General features: G+C 41.5%; 1 protein-coding gene across 1 annotated transcript in view; it reads right to left on the minus strand.

Moving 5' to 3' along the window:
• LOC311421057 (myosin-4-like) overlaps positions 1 to 15892 on the minus strand; it is a gene marked incomplete at its 3' end in the record, with an annotated part of 41190 nt that overhangs the window by 8518 nt on the left and 16780 nt on the right. The window contains exons 19-31 of the mRNA XM_084492583.1: positions 14842 to 14959; positions 13094 to 13217; positions 12108 to 12244; positions 10520 to 10775; positions 7119 to 7361; positions 6046 to 6222; positions 5255 to 5400; positions 5086 to 5176; positions 3020 to 3409; positions 2801 to 2927; positions 2262 to 2380; positions 1358 to 1554; positions 553 to 736 (exon numbers count right to left, since the gene is read on the minus strand). Of these exons, the coding sequence (XP_084348709.1) occupies positions 553 to 736; positions 1358 to 1554; positions 2262 to 2380; positions 2801 to 2927; positions 3020 to 3409; positions 5086 to 5176; positions 5255 to 5400; positions 6046 to 6222; positions 7119 to 7361; positions 10520 to 10775; positions 12108 to 12244; positions 13094 to 13217; positions 14842 to 14959 (2309 nt within the window). The remainder of the gene's footprint in view (positions 1 to 552; positions 737 to 1357; positions 1555 to 2261; positions 2381 to 2800; positions 2928 to 3019; positions 3410 to 5085; positions 5177 to 5254; positions 5401 to 6045; positions 6223 to 7118; positions 7362 to 10519; positions 10776 to 12107; positions 12245 to 13093; positions 13218 to 14841; positions 14960 to 15892) is intronic.

Genomic DNA, 15892 nt, shown 5'->3' on the forward strand with positions numbered 1-15892 from the left:
AAAGATCGTGCTATTTTCTCCTATTGTCTTCTGCACAACCCTGCAGGCCATCTTTAGCTCATCTACCCATTTCAACCACATACACAGGGCTATGCAACATCACTTGGGCAAACAGTGTTGAGCCTTTTAGTAACGTTATTAAAGGCAGTGAAGGTTGGAACTGATTAAGGAGGTTGAAGCTATGCCTAATCTGAATAAAAGGCTGGAAGACTAGCACCAGCCAAAAGTAGGGGCTTGTTAGAATTTATATGAAAACTTTCAGTCTACTTGATCAAAGACTTGATACAGATCTTCCAATTCTCCCTTGTGAAAACGTCATGCTTTTTAAAACTATCAGAAATCTATGTTATTATATGATGTGGTTACCTTAGATTATTCACACGGTGACATTATTATTACTACATGTCCTGTTTGGTGCTCCTTACCCCCAGTTTTGCTTTGGATAAAATATAATTTATCTTATTGTGAGTGCAGAACTTTCATGCTTTCAGAATTTGGCCTGGCCTATCAGATTTTTATGATATTCGTATCTGGTAGGCTTTCTGAATGAACCTTGTCAAAATTCTTCTGCTTTTTATCAAATGCTGCACGGGCTGCGTTCAACCTCTCCATTTCAATCATGAGGTCATCCACTTCCCCCTGCAGCCTCTGCTTTGTCTTCTCCAGTGAAGCACACTTTGAATTGACAGCCTCAGTCTGCTCCTCTGAATCCTGCAGCCGCTGAGCAAGCTTCTTTCTGCAGGACAAGACAATCAGTACTGAGAGAAGGAAAATTCTGACATTCTGAGAAAATGGACAGGAAAGAAGTGTGGCATAGGAGAAAGAAGAAGAGAGAGCAGCATACAAAGCTGTGATAGTGTGATCAGATAACATCAATAAGAGCCTAGGATAACAAAGAATGCTTGGAGTGGTGTGTAGGCTGGGAGAATACACAGAGGAGATATGGACATGTGAGTGATCATAACTTGGAAGGGGGACTCCCTAGAAATCTGGGAGAGAGGTGAAATATGAGATGGAACCAGTGAAGAAACAAGAGTATCCAAGGGGTAGCCTACACCAATGTGGAGAGGAACCAGAAACACACTTTCAGTATCATCAGTGTCAAGAGTGCAATTTTTCAACTACTATGTTTAACTCTATAGTTAATACACTAGAATTGTCCATTCTGTAGAAACTTTAACAAACCTCCACCTCTCCTCCTTTAAACCTTTACTCCCTCCCTTTTTCAGTCCCAACACATTACAAAGTACATTGCTCTGCATATTCCCACTACGAACATATTCTGGTTTCCTCCAGTTCCTTCTCACATTTTTACATAAATATCCTTCTACTTGTTCAAGATCATCCCTCCACATACTTTGCTTCTTCCAGCTCTTCCATGCGCTGAATAGCATCTGTCTCATATTTCGTTCTCCACTGGGCCACTTCGCTGTTGGCTTTGGACAGGGCACGCTGCAGCTCACCCTTGGCTTCCTGCTCCTCCTCATATTGTTCCCGGAGCAAGTCACAGTCGTGGCGAGCAGACTGCGAGGCGTGGGCTAGGGCATTCTTGGCCTGTGTAGTTAGAATGATACAAATTGTCAGAACACTAACCGTTTGTGACTGGACATTTTTACTACATTTTGATAAAAAAAAAAAAAAAAAAAAAAAAAAAACAAACTCCACATCTCACAGCCTATGTACAGCAGTTGCTAGAGTAACTGGAGGAGAAAAGTGAATAGCATTTGGAACTCTGTATTTCAGACTCGACATTGTTCATCAGGATCAGTTCTTTTTGCCCAATTTGTCTGGGATACTGCCTCTTAAACACATCAGCATGAAGTGCTTCAGGCAAAGATGCAATAAATTCAGCAACAGGAAATGTGTGAATAATTGCTCCAGAAGATGTTTTCCTGTAAGCTTTTTAGGTAGAATTTAGTGTTTATCTGAAGGTGGAAGAGACTTTAAACTGTATTGCCATTCCTAGTCCTGAGTACTCCCGGTACTACCTGGGTACTCCACTACTGTCTTTTTTTCACTGCTGCTGTACCCTTTGCCTGAATGATTTCCTGTAGGAGTAAGGTATGTACACAGAGCTATTTTTATTCAGTTCCTTCATGTTTTTGAACTTCAGAAAGAATGGCAAGAAGGGCTTAAACTGTCTTATTTAATTTCTATGTCACTTCTGTGTATTATATTCCAAGGCAAAGCTCAAAAGTTTCACTGTTCTAATGTCTCTGCCTTCATTTTACAGTTTTCTGGGCCAAATTAAAACAACTCACCTTATTTTCTTCCTCTAGTTGCCTCTTCAGCTCTTCTGTCTGCTGTGTGAAAGACTGTTTGCTTCTAGTCAACTGAGAAATCAATGAGTCCTTCTCCTCTAGTTGCTGCGTTAGTTCATCTAATGAGAAAACACTTTTTTTTTTTAGACGGAAAAATATGAACAGACAGACATAAAAAATTCATATGAATGAGAAAAGAGATTACATGGAAAAAGATTACAAAATACAATGTGGTACAAAGAAGGGAGAGTAACAATTTAATTTCCACCAGGTAGGAAAAAGCTATCAAAGATGAACACTATGCTAGCATCAAAAGAAAGGGGATGAGCTGACTGCAAAAACCGCACACTGGTTTTGGTTCTTTTGGGTTATCTTTGTTTCTTTGGGTGGAGTATCCATGACGGCCACAAGGAGGAAATTCTACAGTCTGAGTTTTGCTCAGATCACTCAGTGATGAACATATAAGAAAATACACAGGCATTCAGGCAACATATTTAAGTGCTTGGCACAGGACAATTATATTTTGTCTAGGGACACACCATTCTTAGTCTGTAGACATGTTTTCTCTGTGTTCAGGTCATTAATTAGCCGCATATGTTCATCATCTTTGATTCTGACTTCACTGAACTGGTCTTCAAGAGCTCTGCACATCTTTTCCAAATTGCTCTGTTAAGAAATAGAAAGCACATCTGTCAGCTCATCCCGTTGTTCAGAAGAACAATAATAGCGATGAGAAATGTTTTTTCCTATGCAGCAACCTTGGCTTTGGAGACAGACTCCATGTTACTGGCCAAGTCATCTATCTCCATCTTCAGCTCACTCTTCTCCTTCTCCAGCTTCTGCTTGACTCGTTGCAGGTTGTCGATCTGCTCCCCAAGCTCAGCTGTGCTGTCTGCGTGCTTCTTCCGCAGGGCGGCAGCTGTGGCTTCGTGCTGCAGCGTGGCCTCTTCGAGGTCGCAGCGCATCTTCTGAAATTCTGCCTCACGCTTCTTGTTCATCTCAATCTGAGCTGCCGTAGCTCCTCCTGCTTCTTCTAGGCGCTCGCTGATTTCTTCCAGCTCCCTGGAAAGTTCAGCTCGCCGCTTTTCAGTCTTTGCATAGACTGCACGTTCAGCTTCAACTTCCTCCTCCAATTCCTCGATTCGAGCCTATGAAAATTAATTGGTTAAATGAAGATTTCTGAATAGAAGTACTTGAAATTACCTTTCAGGAACAAAGAACGTACATTCACTTCCATTTATATCAGCATAGATAGTGAAACACCACTAGAAATTTCACTGAACTGTGTCCTAGGACTTAAAATACTCAGTTTTGGAGCAGCAGTGAATGTAAAATCTGATACTTCATTTTATGTTGTATTTTAGAATGGATTCATTATGTAATGACAGACGTAGTACTGTACTTTTCTAAAGGCATGAGGGATGTGCCACTGACAAATATAAAATAATATGAGTTTCTTATAAATTTGCAGAAGGTCAGGCAGGCCATCTCCAGCAGCAAACAAGATGGAAGGAACCTTGGGATGATCAACCATGGAATAATGTCACTTAAGGGAGTTGTCTTCCTGTGTCTCCATTTGGAAGGTGATTTCTGCCCCGATGATGAGAAAATATCAGTCTTTTGTTTTCTCTGAAAGGTAATTCTCAGTAGCTTCACTACTGTTACAAGTCAGCATTGGATCCATTTTTGAAGTCTGCCACAAGGTTCACTTAAGTGATTTCTTATATAGTCAGCTATGAGTATAGACCAGAGCCTCTTTAAAAGTGCCCTGAGATTGGAATAGCACCCATGTTCATTGTTTTATTCATGTGTAGATAAATATTTTTGTAGAACAGTCTAAGAAAACATAAATTCTTAATTGATTATCAAATATTAATTCTAATGAACCTTGTGGTAGTTTTAGTTTGCTGGGCAGCCAATTTCCACCACAACTGCTCTCTCACTCTCCCTCCTCAAAGGGAAAGGGGAAAAAATATGATGAGAAAGGCTCAAGGGTTGAGATAAGGACAGGGAGATCACTCAACAGTAATTGTCACAAGCAAAACAGACTCAACATAGGGAGATTAATGAAATTTATTACCTTTTGCTAACAAGCTAGAGCAGTGAGAAACTAAAAACAAACTACGAACACCTTTCCCCCATCCATCCTCTTCCACCTCCTTCCTTCCAAGAGGCACAGTGAAATGGGTGTTGTGCTCAGTCCTTAATGCTTCATCTCCACCACTCCTCAGTCACTCTGACCCTGCTCCATGTGGCGTCCCTCCCACACGATGCCCCTCCTTCACATACTGATCCTGTGGGGCTGCCCACAGGCTGCAGCTCTTCAAGAACTGCTCCCATACGGACCATATGACTCCGTACCATGGCGTACATACCCCAGGAGCAAACTGCTCCAGCATGGGTCCCCCAAGGGCAATAGCTCCCCTCAGGCCCGCTGCTCCTGCATGGGCGTCTCTTCACAGGCGGCAGCTCTGGCTCGGGGCCTGCTCCTGCAGGGGCTCTCTATAGGCTACAGACTCCTGCAGGGCAGATCCACCTGTTCCACTATGGGCTGCAGCGTGGAGATCTTATTTTCCCTTTCTTAAATATGTTCTCCCAGAGGCACAACCAATATTGCTTAATCACTCAGTTCTGGGCAGTGGCAGGTCCCTTTTGTAGCCAGCTGAAACTGGCCTTTATCTAATATGGGGCAGCTTCTGAACTCTTCTCACCTGAACTCTTCTCAGGCCACCCCTGCAGCCCCCTGCTACCAAAACCTTGCCATGTAAACCCAATACAAAGCTGTACTCAGCTACTAAAAATATCAATATCCCTTAGACTTTACCTGAAGCTCCTTGATTTTCTTTTGCAGCTGAGAACTTCGAGCCTGCTCATCCTCAATTTTACTTTGCAGCTGGTTAATTTCAAAATCTTTTCTGTTAAAGAACAAAAATGCAAATTCAATATGGTGAAGATAAAATATGAATTCTAGAATTCAAATGTCAGTGCAATACTTTTTTAGCCTGTCATCCATCTGTTTCCTATCATTTTCCAGATCCATGATGGAAACCTGAGACATTTTCAGATCCCCTTCCAGTTTTCTCTTTGCTCTTTCAAGGTCCATTTTCAATTTCTTCTCTTGTTCCAGAGACCCTTCAAGCTAAAACACATAAGACATAGTTTGAAACACATAAAACATACCTCAGTGGTAAATATTCCTGATTTAAAAATCTTAAATTGAATATTGAAAACTACAGAAAACAATCGTACTGTAAATGCTTCTCATCTCTACTTTTGATACGCTCACTACAGAGTCAGGTTTTCTCTTCAGATATTAATCTGGCCACAACTTGGCCATTCACAGTTGAAATGAAAGTTTTTGAAAAATACCCAAATTATTTTTTTTCAGTTAGTGCAGTTCTTAGCATGCAGACTGCAAAACATTGACAAATTCCCAGTGTCTGCAGTGTCTTGGTGTATATACATAAATTTTATAAGTTCACAGCAAGCTTCAGAATGTCACAGATACACTGCTGTAGCTAATTGGTTAAAATGGGGCACAAAGGCCTACAATGCTGGAATATCCACTGATAAACATAGATTAAACAGGCAAGGAAATATGGAAGAAACACTGGATTCCACAATACCCTCTCAACTACCCATGAGTTATTAAGTGAAATTACTAGAGCTGGCTTGGCTGCTTTAGATATTGTTTACATACCTAGCTGCAGATTTCTACCCTCTCCTAATCTGTCAGAGCATCCACCTACAAAACTCCATTTTTTTTTTTTTTTTTTTTTCTTACAACATCTACTTGCTGCTCCAGTTTGGTCTTTGTTTTGGTGAGTGTGCTGACTTTGTCTTCCTCAGCTTGCAGGTCATCCAGTGTCTGCTGGTGTACCTCCTGTAAGGCCTTTTTCTCCTTGGTGAGTTTGGAAATATTTTCATCCAGAGCTGTCATCTCTTCAGTTAGATTCTTTACCTGTTAGGCAGCAAGCATCCATACTATGAGGGGGTGCCATGGGAAATAGACTAAGAAGGAGCAGTGAGTGTAGCCTTGCAAAATATTGTATGGGTTACGTCAAAGTGCTCTCCACTAAGGTATATACTATTAATGATGGGAGTAACCAGCATCATGGCTGGCACACCTGTCTGACCCTGCAATGGTAAGAATTCCTGCTTGAGTTGGTCTTGACTACCAGTTCTATCCTGCTAGTTTTAGTAGTGGAATGTGTGCTAGATTTTCACAGCCTCTGCAAGCTTTACTTTATTGGGATTTACTAAAGGCCTCTGGGTTGTTCCTGCACAAAAAATGCATTTCCTAAATACGATACATTTCCTAGGCACACAGATGTAATTTCTCAGAAAATGAGGCTTATTAAGTTATTACGAAACACAGTAAGTGAGTGAACAGCTGTGTGGTGTTTAGCTGCCGGCCAGGTTAAACCACAACAAAGAGAAATATAAGAAAACATTTGGCATCTGCAAGATCAGTTCTCTTTGATGCACATGAGAAAGGCTCAAAACAGCCATTTTGTACTGAGCCACCCACAAGCATACTAGTTCTCCATCCACAAGAGACACAAATATACTGGCTCTTTATGTGTAAAAATAGTGGAAGATAGAAGTTCTCCATCAAACACCTTAACACCTAAAAAAAGTTAACTCATTTGAACTGCAACAGGAAAATAATAATATTTTTTTTTCCTAAGAGGAAGTTATAATTTTAGCAAAATCTTTTATGCCACAGGCACTTAGGTGTTACCTTTCCTATACTTTGGGAACATATCACTTCCATTCAAACCACTTAGGAAATTCTGTAACTTGCCACAGAACTGAAAACATTCTGGGGAAGAATAATTTCATGATCCCTGTCACCTTATTCTCTGTTGCATGCTTGTCCTTTTCCATTCTGGCCAGAGTCTGTTCAAGATCATCAATATCTTTCTTCAGCTCAGAGCACTCATCCTCAAGTTTCCTCTTCTTTGCTGTCAGTTCAGCGTTCGTCTCCTCTTCATCCTCCATTCTTTCACTAAGTTCTTTAATTTTAGCTTCCAGCTGAATTTTACTTTTGATGAGACCTTCACATCTCTCTTCAGCATCAGCTAGATTTTCACTATCCTGTTAGAACATATTGGAGGCATGTTATATTTTCATAAAAATTATGAAAGGTAACATGTTGCTCAAACACCACCTCCAGGAAATGAATTGTATAAGTCAGGGCAAAAGTTCACATGCAAACCACAGTAATGCACAAGATCTAATCATGGGGAGATTGAACTGCTTTGTCATGGCTTAGGAAAGTGGAGCATAATCCCACAACAGAGACACTTCCTTTCATCTGGTCAGATATTTTGACTGTAATAACGCCATAAAAACTGATCGGTTTGTGTCATTTATCAACAGTCCTGGCTATCGGGGGAGGTCCCAATCGACTGGCGGCTAGCAAACGTGACGCCCATCTACAAGAAGGGCCGGAGGGCAGACCCAGGAAACTACAGGCCTGTCAGTTTGACCTCAGTGCCAGGAAAGCTCATGGAGCAGATCCTCCTGAGAGTCATCATGCAGCACTTGAAGGGGAAGCAGGCGATCAGGCCCAGTCAGCATGGCTTTATGAAAGGCAGGTCATGCCTGACGAACCTGATCTCCTTCTATGACAGAGTGACGCGCTGGGTGGATGAGGGAAAGGCTGTGGATGTGGTCTACCTTGACTTCAGCAAGGCTTTTGACACCGTCTCCCACAGCATTCTCCTCAAGAAACTGGCTGCTCTTGGCTTGGACTGGCGCACGCTTCGTTGGGTTAGAAACTGGCTGGATAGCCGGGCCCAAAGAGTCGTGGTGAATGGAGCCAAGTCCAGTTGGAGGCCAGTCACTAGTGGCGTCCCCCAGGGCTCGGTGCTGGGGCCGGTCCTCTTTAATATCTTCATCGATGATCTGGACGAGGGCATCGAGTGCACCCTCAGTAAGTTCGCAGATGACACCAAGTTAGGTGCGTGTGTCGATCTGCTTGAGGGTAGGGAAGCTCTGCAGGAGGATCTGGATAGGCTGCACCGATGGGCTGAGGTCAACTGCATGAAGTTTAACAAGGCCAAGTGCCGGGTCCTGCACCTGGGGCGCAATAACCCCAAGCAGAGCTACAGGCTGGGAGAGGAATGGTTGGAAAGCTGCCAGGCAGAGAAGGACCTGGGAGTGATGGTGGATAGTCGGCTGAATATGAGCCAGCAGTGTGCTCAGGTGGCCAAGAAGGCCAACAGCATCCTGCCTTGTATCAGGAACAGCGTGACCAGCAGGGCTAGGGAGGTGATCGTCCCCCTGTACTCAGCTCTGGTGAGGCCGCACCTCGAGTACTGTGTTCAGTTTTGGGCCCCTCGCTACAAGAAGGACATCGAGGTGCTTGAGCGGGTGCAGAGAAGGGCGACGAAGCTGGTGAGGGGCCTGGAGAACAAGTCCTACGAGGAGCGGCTGAGGGAGCTGGGCTTGTTCAGCCTGGAGAAGAGGAGGCTCAGGGGCGACCTTATCGCTCTTTTTAGGTACCTCAAGGGAGGCTGTAACGAGGTGGGGGTTGGCCTGTTCTCCCACGTGCCTGGTGACAGGACGAGGGGGAATGGGCTCAAGTTGAGCCAGGGGAGTTTTAGGTTAGATGTTAGGAAGAACTTCTTCACTGAAAGGGTTGTTAGGCATTGGAACAGGCTGCCCAGGGAAGTGGTGGAGTCACCATCCCTGGAAGCGTTCAAAAGACGCTTAGATGTAGAGCTTAGGGATATGGTTTAGTGGAGGGCTGTTAGCGTTAGGTTGGAGGTTGGACTCGATGATCTTGAGGTCTCTTCCAACCTAGAAAATTCTGTGATTCTGTGATAACAAGGAGCCTATTGTATCAGCAATATAAATAGGTGGGTCAGCAAACTGGATGTCATGGAAGCGTGAGCTTAGATGTGGATTTATAAAACACAGTATTTCATAGTCATCTTTCAGAGTGTTGGGGATGATTCTGTCTGTAATAAGCTCTTCCAATTAATGACACAAGTCTGATAGTCTCTCTCCCAGCTTCTGCCACTTAATTCACATGATGCTTCCTTGCTCCCATCGTTCTCTAAACTCTCTCTCAGCCAAGACAGGCTCAGGCTCATGGCTAAACAGGATTGCTCAACCTAAATTTTAGCCTGCAACTTATCTATCATTTTGAGCAACGTGACTGACAGATAAAATGTTACCCAAATTAATGCTACTGTGAGGTATTCTAGGCAGAATACCAGAAAAGGTATATGTTGCTTCCCATAAGAGTTGTGGCCAAAAGACATCACTGCAGTAACATAGTATGTTGCGTATAATTCTCTCTCAGATTCCTACTGAAACTCATGGGGCACTGAAAATAATGGTTATCAAGTGTGCATTTTCTGATAACAAACATGGACAAGATGGCTCTTGAGGAACCCTTCAAGCAGAGTTGATTGAAATTCACACAGCAATGGGACTTAAAGAGCAGACAGGAAGGGCTGTTCTAGTGATGAAACAGTAAGAAACTGTGATTCAAGAAAGAACCAGACAACACTCTGAGGGCAACGATCATACCTTAGGACTTCTTTTATGCCCATAAATTTGAAACTATTGAATGCTTCAAATGGTATCCTAACGTTGAAGTTAGTTAGCTAAATATGGTCTTCTTGCCTTTTTTGGATTACCATACATGAAGCCTGAAATGCTTATAGACTAGGTTGGCTCTGGAGGACAGGGCATTAAGTACCAAAAAGGGTACAAAGAAACTCAGAAAAATATGTTAAACTGAAGTGCTGAAGGAGGATTCGGGTAAGGAATCTTGTTTTCAACATGCATGGTTACATCCTTGGGGCCTAAAACAATACAGGACTGTCCAAAGAAGGCTGGTTTGGGAGCACATAGAATCAAGTGACAGGTCCACTTGCACCAGACTGCCCTTGGCCACAGAGAATCTTTATTATATTTCAACACCTTCTTGCCTTGTGCAATTTCAGTCTCTGCTCAGCACTGTTGTAGCTGAAAAGCATGTCTTTGTTCCACAGTTTCAGTCCTGTCTCTGACAGGAAAGCAGCCCCATCCCTGGCTCCACATTTTAGTGGTCAGTAAATGAGGAAATAATCTGTATTTAATCCAGATTTGGAGACCACAGGTAGTGCACATTGTATATAGAGTGTAACATCTAAAGCACTGAAAAATCTGGCCCTGTTACCTGTCTGTTTATGTAGGACAACAGAAAAGAGAATTGAAGAGGCAGTAGGGTGAATCTGAAAATGGAGGCTACTCACAGACTGAACCTGCAGCTGCAGGTCATTTTTCTCTTGCAACAGGGACACCATTTTCTCCTCCAGCTCCTTCCTCTTTGCCTCAGACTTTGCAAGCTCTTCCTTGTTTTTTTCAAACTCTTCCTTCATATTTGCCATCTCCTTCTCAGATTCTACGGTCTTCAACATGGGCTTCATCTTGAAGTACAGCTTCATCCAGGGCCAGTGCTTGACATTCATGAATGCTCTAACATTGCATTGGATGATGTAAATGGATTCTCTGAAAACACATGAAAACACATGATATAGATTATCAGACTAGTGAGACTTGTGTTAGAAACAGACTCTGGTTATTGGTCACACAGCATCAGCATTCTGCTCAGGGAAGTTTTGTGTGAAACTTTTTATCTCACCTTGCTCCTTTCTATTAAAAGTCATTTCTAGGCCCTGGATTGCTGCATGACTAGTTCAGTAGCATGAACAATAGCTATGTATGGACATGGAAAGAAATACTTAAAAACAGACAAACTTCTCTGGAATGTTGCCTGGAAATCTCTGAGACTTTCCCAAATCTCAAAGAAAGTGCAAGTGCTCTGGTAAAGACCAGAATGAAAACTAATTTCCATGAACTACTGCTGTTGCGATTATAAATATGGGAGTTACTGTAAATCGTGGAAGCAGTATCTTGATGCTTTTGGGTCACAAAAAATAGCAACTATAGAAATTATTAAGACAGAACATGAAAACAAAAATTAAATCTTTTTTATGGTATTGAACGCCAAAGGATTTTCGTTTATGCCCATAGTTCAAGGGGACCTTCAACAGTTCATTGTAGAGAAATCCAATAAGAGTTATTGAATTCTTAGAAACTATGCCTGGGTCAGGAAGTCGCTGAACTAAATATATGCTGTAGAATATTATAGATAAAAGCAACTGGTTAGCAAAGAGCTTCCTAGTGATCCTAGCTTTCCCTAAAGCTTTCACTTGTCAACAATGTTTGAGACAGTTTGCTTGGCTGCTGCCATCCCTACATTCCAAATGTTGCATGACTCATTCCACCTTAAAGGGACAGAATAGAATTTGGAAGGGTATGTGGGAAGGTCAAAAGTATAGAATATTATATACAGTATAGAGAAAAGTATTCTCTGTACAAGCTAGAATTCTTCATCTTAGATGATGAAGTCATGAAAGAAAATTGAAGAGAAGGAGAGCAGAATGTGATTTTGTTCCTTTCCTTACACAACTGGATTAATGAGATTCAATAAAATTATCAGACAGCACAAGCCAAACAGCCTACTGAACAAATGGAAAGGTTTGTCTGTCTCCATCACAGGGAGAGGTTGAAAATGGTTCTAAAAGTTAGTGCATTCCTGGAGGAAAGGTTCACTGTTAAATATTAAATATCATGGTCCAGATGCACAGTCCAATTGCTAAACAGCCATTGCAAGGATTTGGAAGGCTATAACAAGGAAAGTATTAGTTTCTGCTTTTTCTGTTTCCCCTGGTCTTTCTAAGGGTCTTCACTGGGGACAGATTTTTTCCCGAGAGAGGGTAGTGCATTGCCAGACTTTTGGTCTGTCACAATAAGTTACTTAGTGTGTCCTTGTATTACCTTCTTTCATTCATCTTTTTAAATTCAGTTCTCATGAGGTACCCTCTGCACATAGCTTGTGTATGAGTGATGAGGCTCACAAGCTTCTCATCTCTCATCTCTTCTAGGAGTCCTAAGAGACCCGCTTTGAAGAACACCTAAAACATAAAAGAGGTTTGAATAGTTTGAGGGCTAGGCAGATACACAACCATTGGAAGCTGATGCAGTATAGTTTAAAGAAGTTTTGGAAGAACACCTGCAGAGTAAACATTGAACAGCTAGAGAAATTTGGGGTTCATATCCTCAGTGTTTCTGTGATTGATGACAAGTCACGTTATATGTGAACTAATCACACTATTGCAATGTTATTTGAGGCACACTCTAGAATAGGTTGTGGAAGATCTAGCTCATCAATAGTTATTAAAACAGAGTTAACTTGCAACTTAGTATGATATCTTATCCCGTCGCTTCACTGTATCCTTCTGTGTCTTAGTGGTCAGGCTCTGTAAACTGACATACAGATGGCTTGAGAGCCATACACAATGATGTCCATATAATAGTATATACAGTTGGGTTTGTGTCCAGAGATAGTACTACTTTGATTGTGTTGGTCAGAGAATCAGTGTACCACCTAATGCTGCTTTGGATATGGAAGAGAGACATGTGTGTACCTAAATCCCCTGAAAAGTCTGTCTTCCTAAACTTATCTTAGCTTGCCTAACGTGCACTGATGTCAGGGAGTTCATCTGGCAGGAGAAAGGGGCAGCACTAGTTCTAGTTACAGCCATGCAGGGTCATTCTGGTAGCATGGTGTTGCCTGGACTGACAGGCCTATCCTAACACATACCCCAAGAACCAGACAAGTTTTGTGTGCTCCTTCTTGCTTGTACTGTACTTTGTTTCCTAGTCATCATGAAGGCTGATTTGATCTGGAAGAAATTCTTTAAACAAATGGTATTTTTTTTTTTTTGCCACTGATTGTACCCACTCTTCCACAAGGACTTTACCTTGGTATGGCCAAATCTGTATAGGTTGTGGTCCACATCAATAGAGGAAAGAAGCTTTTCCGAAGCACTTTTGCTGTCAGTGAATTGGCCTTCTGGAATGGCTGAGGCATTAAGAATCTTGTACCTGTGGTAAGACAAGTTGCAAGGCACTGGTTGCAAATAGTGTGAGGAGAATAGGAGTCATCATATATCATAAGATAATGTGATTGGAAGCTGAGCTGTCTGAAAGCAGCTGAATATGCTATCTGAAATTTAGACAGTCTTGGCTGAACAGAACATGATGACAAGAGGATATGTCTGCTTTTCAAAGGAATCTGCTGGCTGTGTAACAACATAGTATGCTGTTACATACAAAATTAATGTGCATACTTAACAGTGTTTGCAGGTCCAGGAATTAGGAAGAACATAGTGAGAACATGTCAACCTTCTCTTCCCATCTTGTTTCATTGACCAGAAAAAGGCTATTTAAATTAAAGTAGAAGGTAAATTAAAACTGCTGACAAAAAAAATCTATATTCCAAAAGGAATACAGATCTTGCAGAAGTCACTGTCTGTATAAATTTTAACAATGAAGCCTTGAGTTTGTGCTAAAAATGGCACAATATTATTTTTTAGCTAACAGAAGTCTTAGTGTTTTGTAAGGTAGCTTAATGATTAAGGTAATCCTGTGTCATGGACAGGATCACCTCACTCTTCTAAAGTGTTTTCCTCAGATACAGGAATGAGGACGGGTGACTGCACTCTGGCGCACTTCTTGTTCTCAAGTATATCTTGAAAGAAAATATATAAAATCAAGATAGTGGAAGTGGCACAAGAACTTTATTCTGTATTTTAGGCTTCTGTTGTAGTTCTTCTTAAACTTTGGCATGTTTCTTTTGTACTGTATAGCACTTTTTGGTTCTGGACCATGGCCATTATGGAGAGATCCCTTCACCTTGTCACTTCAAATTATGATTTGACAGTTGAGACCAGCTAATGCCATAGTGAATTAAACAGCAGGTTGCAGCACATATTCAGAGAGGTCCTGCATCCTAGACTGCATTTCCTCAAAGTCTGAATACTCTTGTCGCAAAAAGATTAAAAAATAATATTGATTTCTTGGGAAAGGGGAAGGAAGGGAAGGGGAAGGAAGGGAAACAGAGGGGAGAAACAGACAGGCTATGCCCTCTTGAGGGGAAGAGCTTTTTACACCAGGTCAGCATGTAAGATGCTACTGATACATTTATTAATAATAACAACCAATTCAGATTCAGCACTTTATAGTAATTGAACTCACTTGAGCCAGTTTCATTATCTCAATTTTAAAGAAGAGAAAGCAAGACACAGGATGCAGGCAACTGACCGAGCACCAACAAAGCCTTGGAGTTGGGAATGCTTAGGTACCGCACTCTAAGGAGACTGTGCTGACATTTATTATTCTTGTATTGTTTTGTAAGCCTATAGGAGACTTACAAAGAGCAATCTATTATGCCATTTAATTCATTGCCCTAAAAACATTTTGCATCTTTTTGAATCACCAGGCAATGACTACAGTTCAGAAACAATATGGGTTCTGATGAATCAACAAATCTCTGATCAAAGAGGGAGAAGACTGGAGAGACCTAAGACAGTATTTATGATGACATTCCCTCAAATTCCACTGCAGTAGTCTGTTTCAGAGGATGTGTCTCCATGATATCACCAGATTTTTCACCTGAGTTTTGGGTTTACTGAATCCTTAAATTAACAGACAATAACTGAAGACCTACCGTTGCTTAAAGTCTGCATAAAGGATTCTGCTTGGAAACCCCTTCCTGCAAATTCGGATGCCTTCTAGAACCCCATTGCACCGCAGCTGATGCATCACCAAGTAATGGTCCATTTCACCTTAAACAAGATACATACATCATGACTGTTTTTATTTTTTAATTTTATCCCCCCCCCCCCCCCCCCCCTCCAGGAGTCTCCATATTTACTAGCATGACAGTGCAACTTCTCCTTTTGCTAAAATTCAATCAGTTCTTGGTTAAGGATGAAGGAAATGAAGACAGAACATGTTTTCAATTCATAGAAGTGAAAAATATCATCACTCACTGGATGCATGTAGAAGTGGCACAATGTAGAATGTAATACAATCTGTATAATCAGCTCTTCATGTTATGTAAGATTTTACCTTGGATTTTCTGTAGAAGTATTGACTATACTTAACCTTGATTAGATTTGATAGATAGATTCCTACACAGTAGAGGATAAGGAAAATGCTTAAAGTTTTTATCAATCCTTTTAACTGCCTGTAAAGGACAGCTGGAATAATAAATTGGAATAATTATCCTTCTTCTATAACATCTATCAGGTATAACAATTGTGAGGAATGTTTTAACAATTCGTGTCCATAAAGAACAATTCTGTTTGAATCCTGTCTGCCTCTGGGCCCTGCACTGGCAATTTAATTCTTGAACCACAGCTGCAGTGTGTCCCAGTCTCCCCCTCATTCTAGTCAATTTATCACTCCTTAAATTTATGAACCTGTTTGCTTTTGTTATTCCGGACTTCTATTTCTAACACTGCTATAGATGTGTCTGTGAATGGCTGGGGAAGAATGTTTTAATTACTCGTGTGTCTGGGAGTTTCAGAACAACTGATAACAACTAGTGACTGTTATGGGATACTATGTGGATCTTTGGTATCTGGTTAGGGGGGGCCAAGAGATAAAGAGGAAGGAGAAAGAAGCTGAAGGGCGGCTGGGAGACAAGACTTGAAGAAGATGTTCCGTAAACTTGGTATGGTGCCCAGTAAGTACAAAGGTGGAGAGGAAGACTA

This window comes from Aythya ferina, assembly GCF_964211825.1.
Source record: "Aythya ferina genome assembly, chromosome: 18".
Classification (NCBI taxonomy): Eukaryota; Metazoa; Chordata; class Aves; order Anseriformes; family Anatidae; genus Aythya; species Aythya ferina.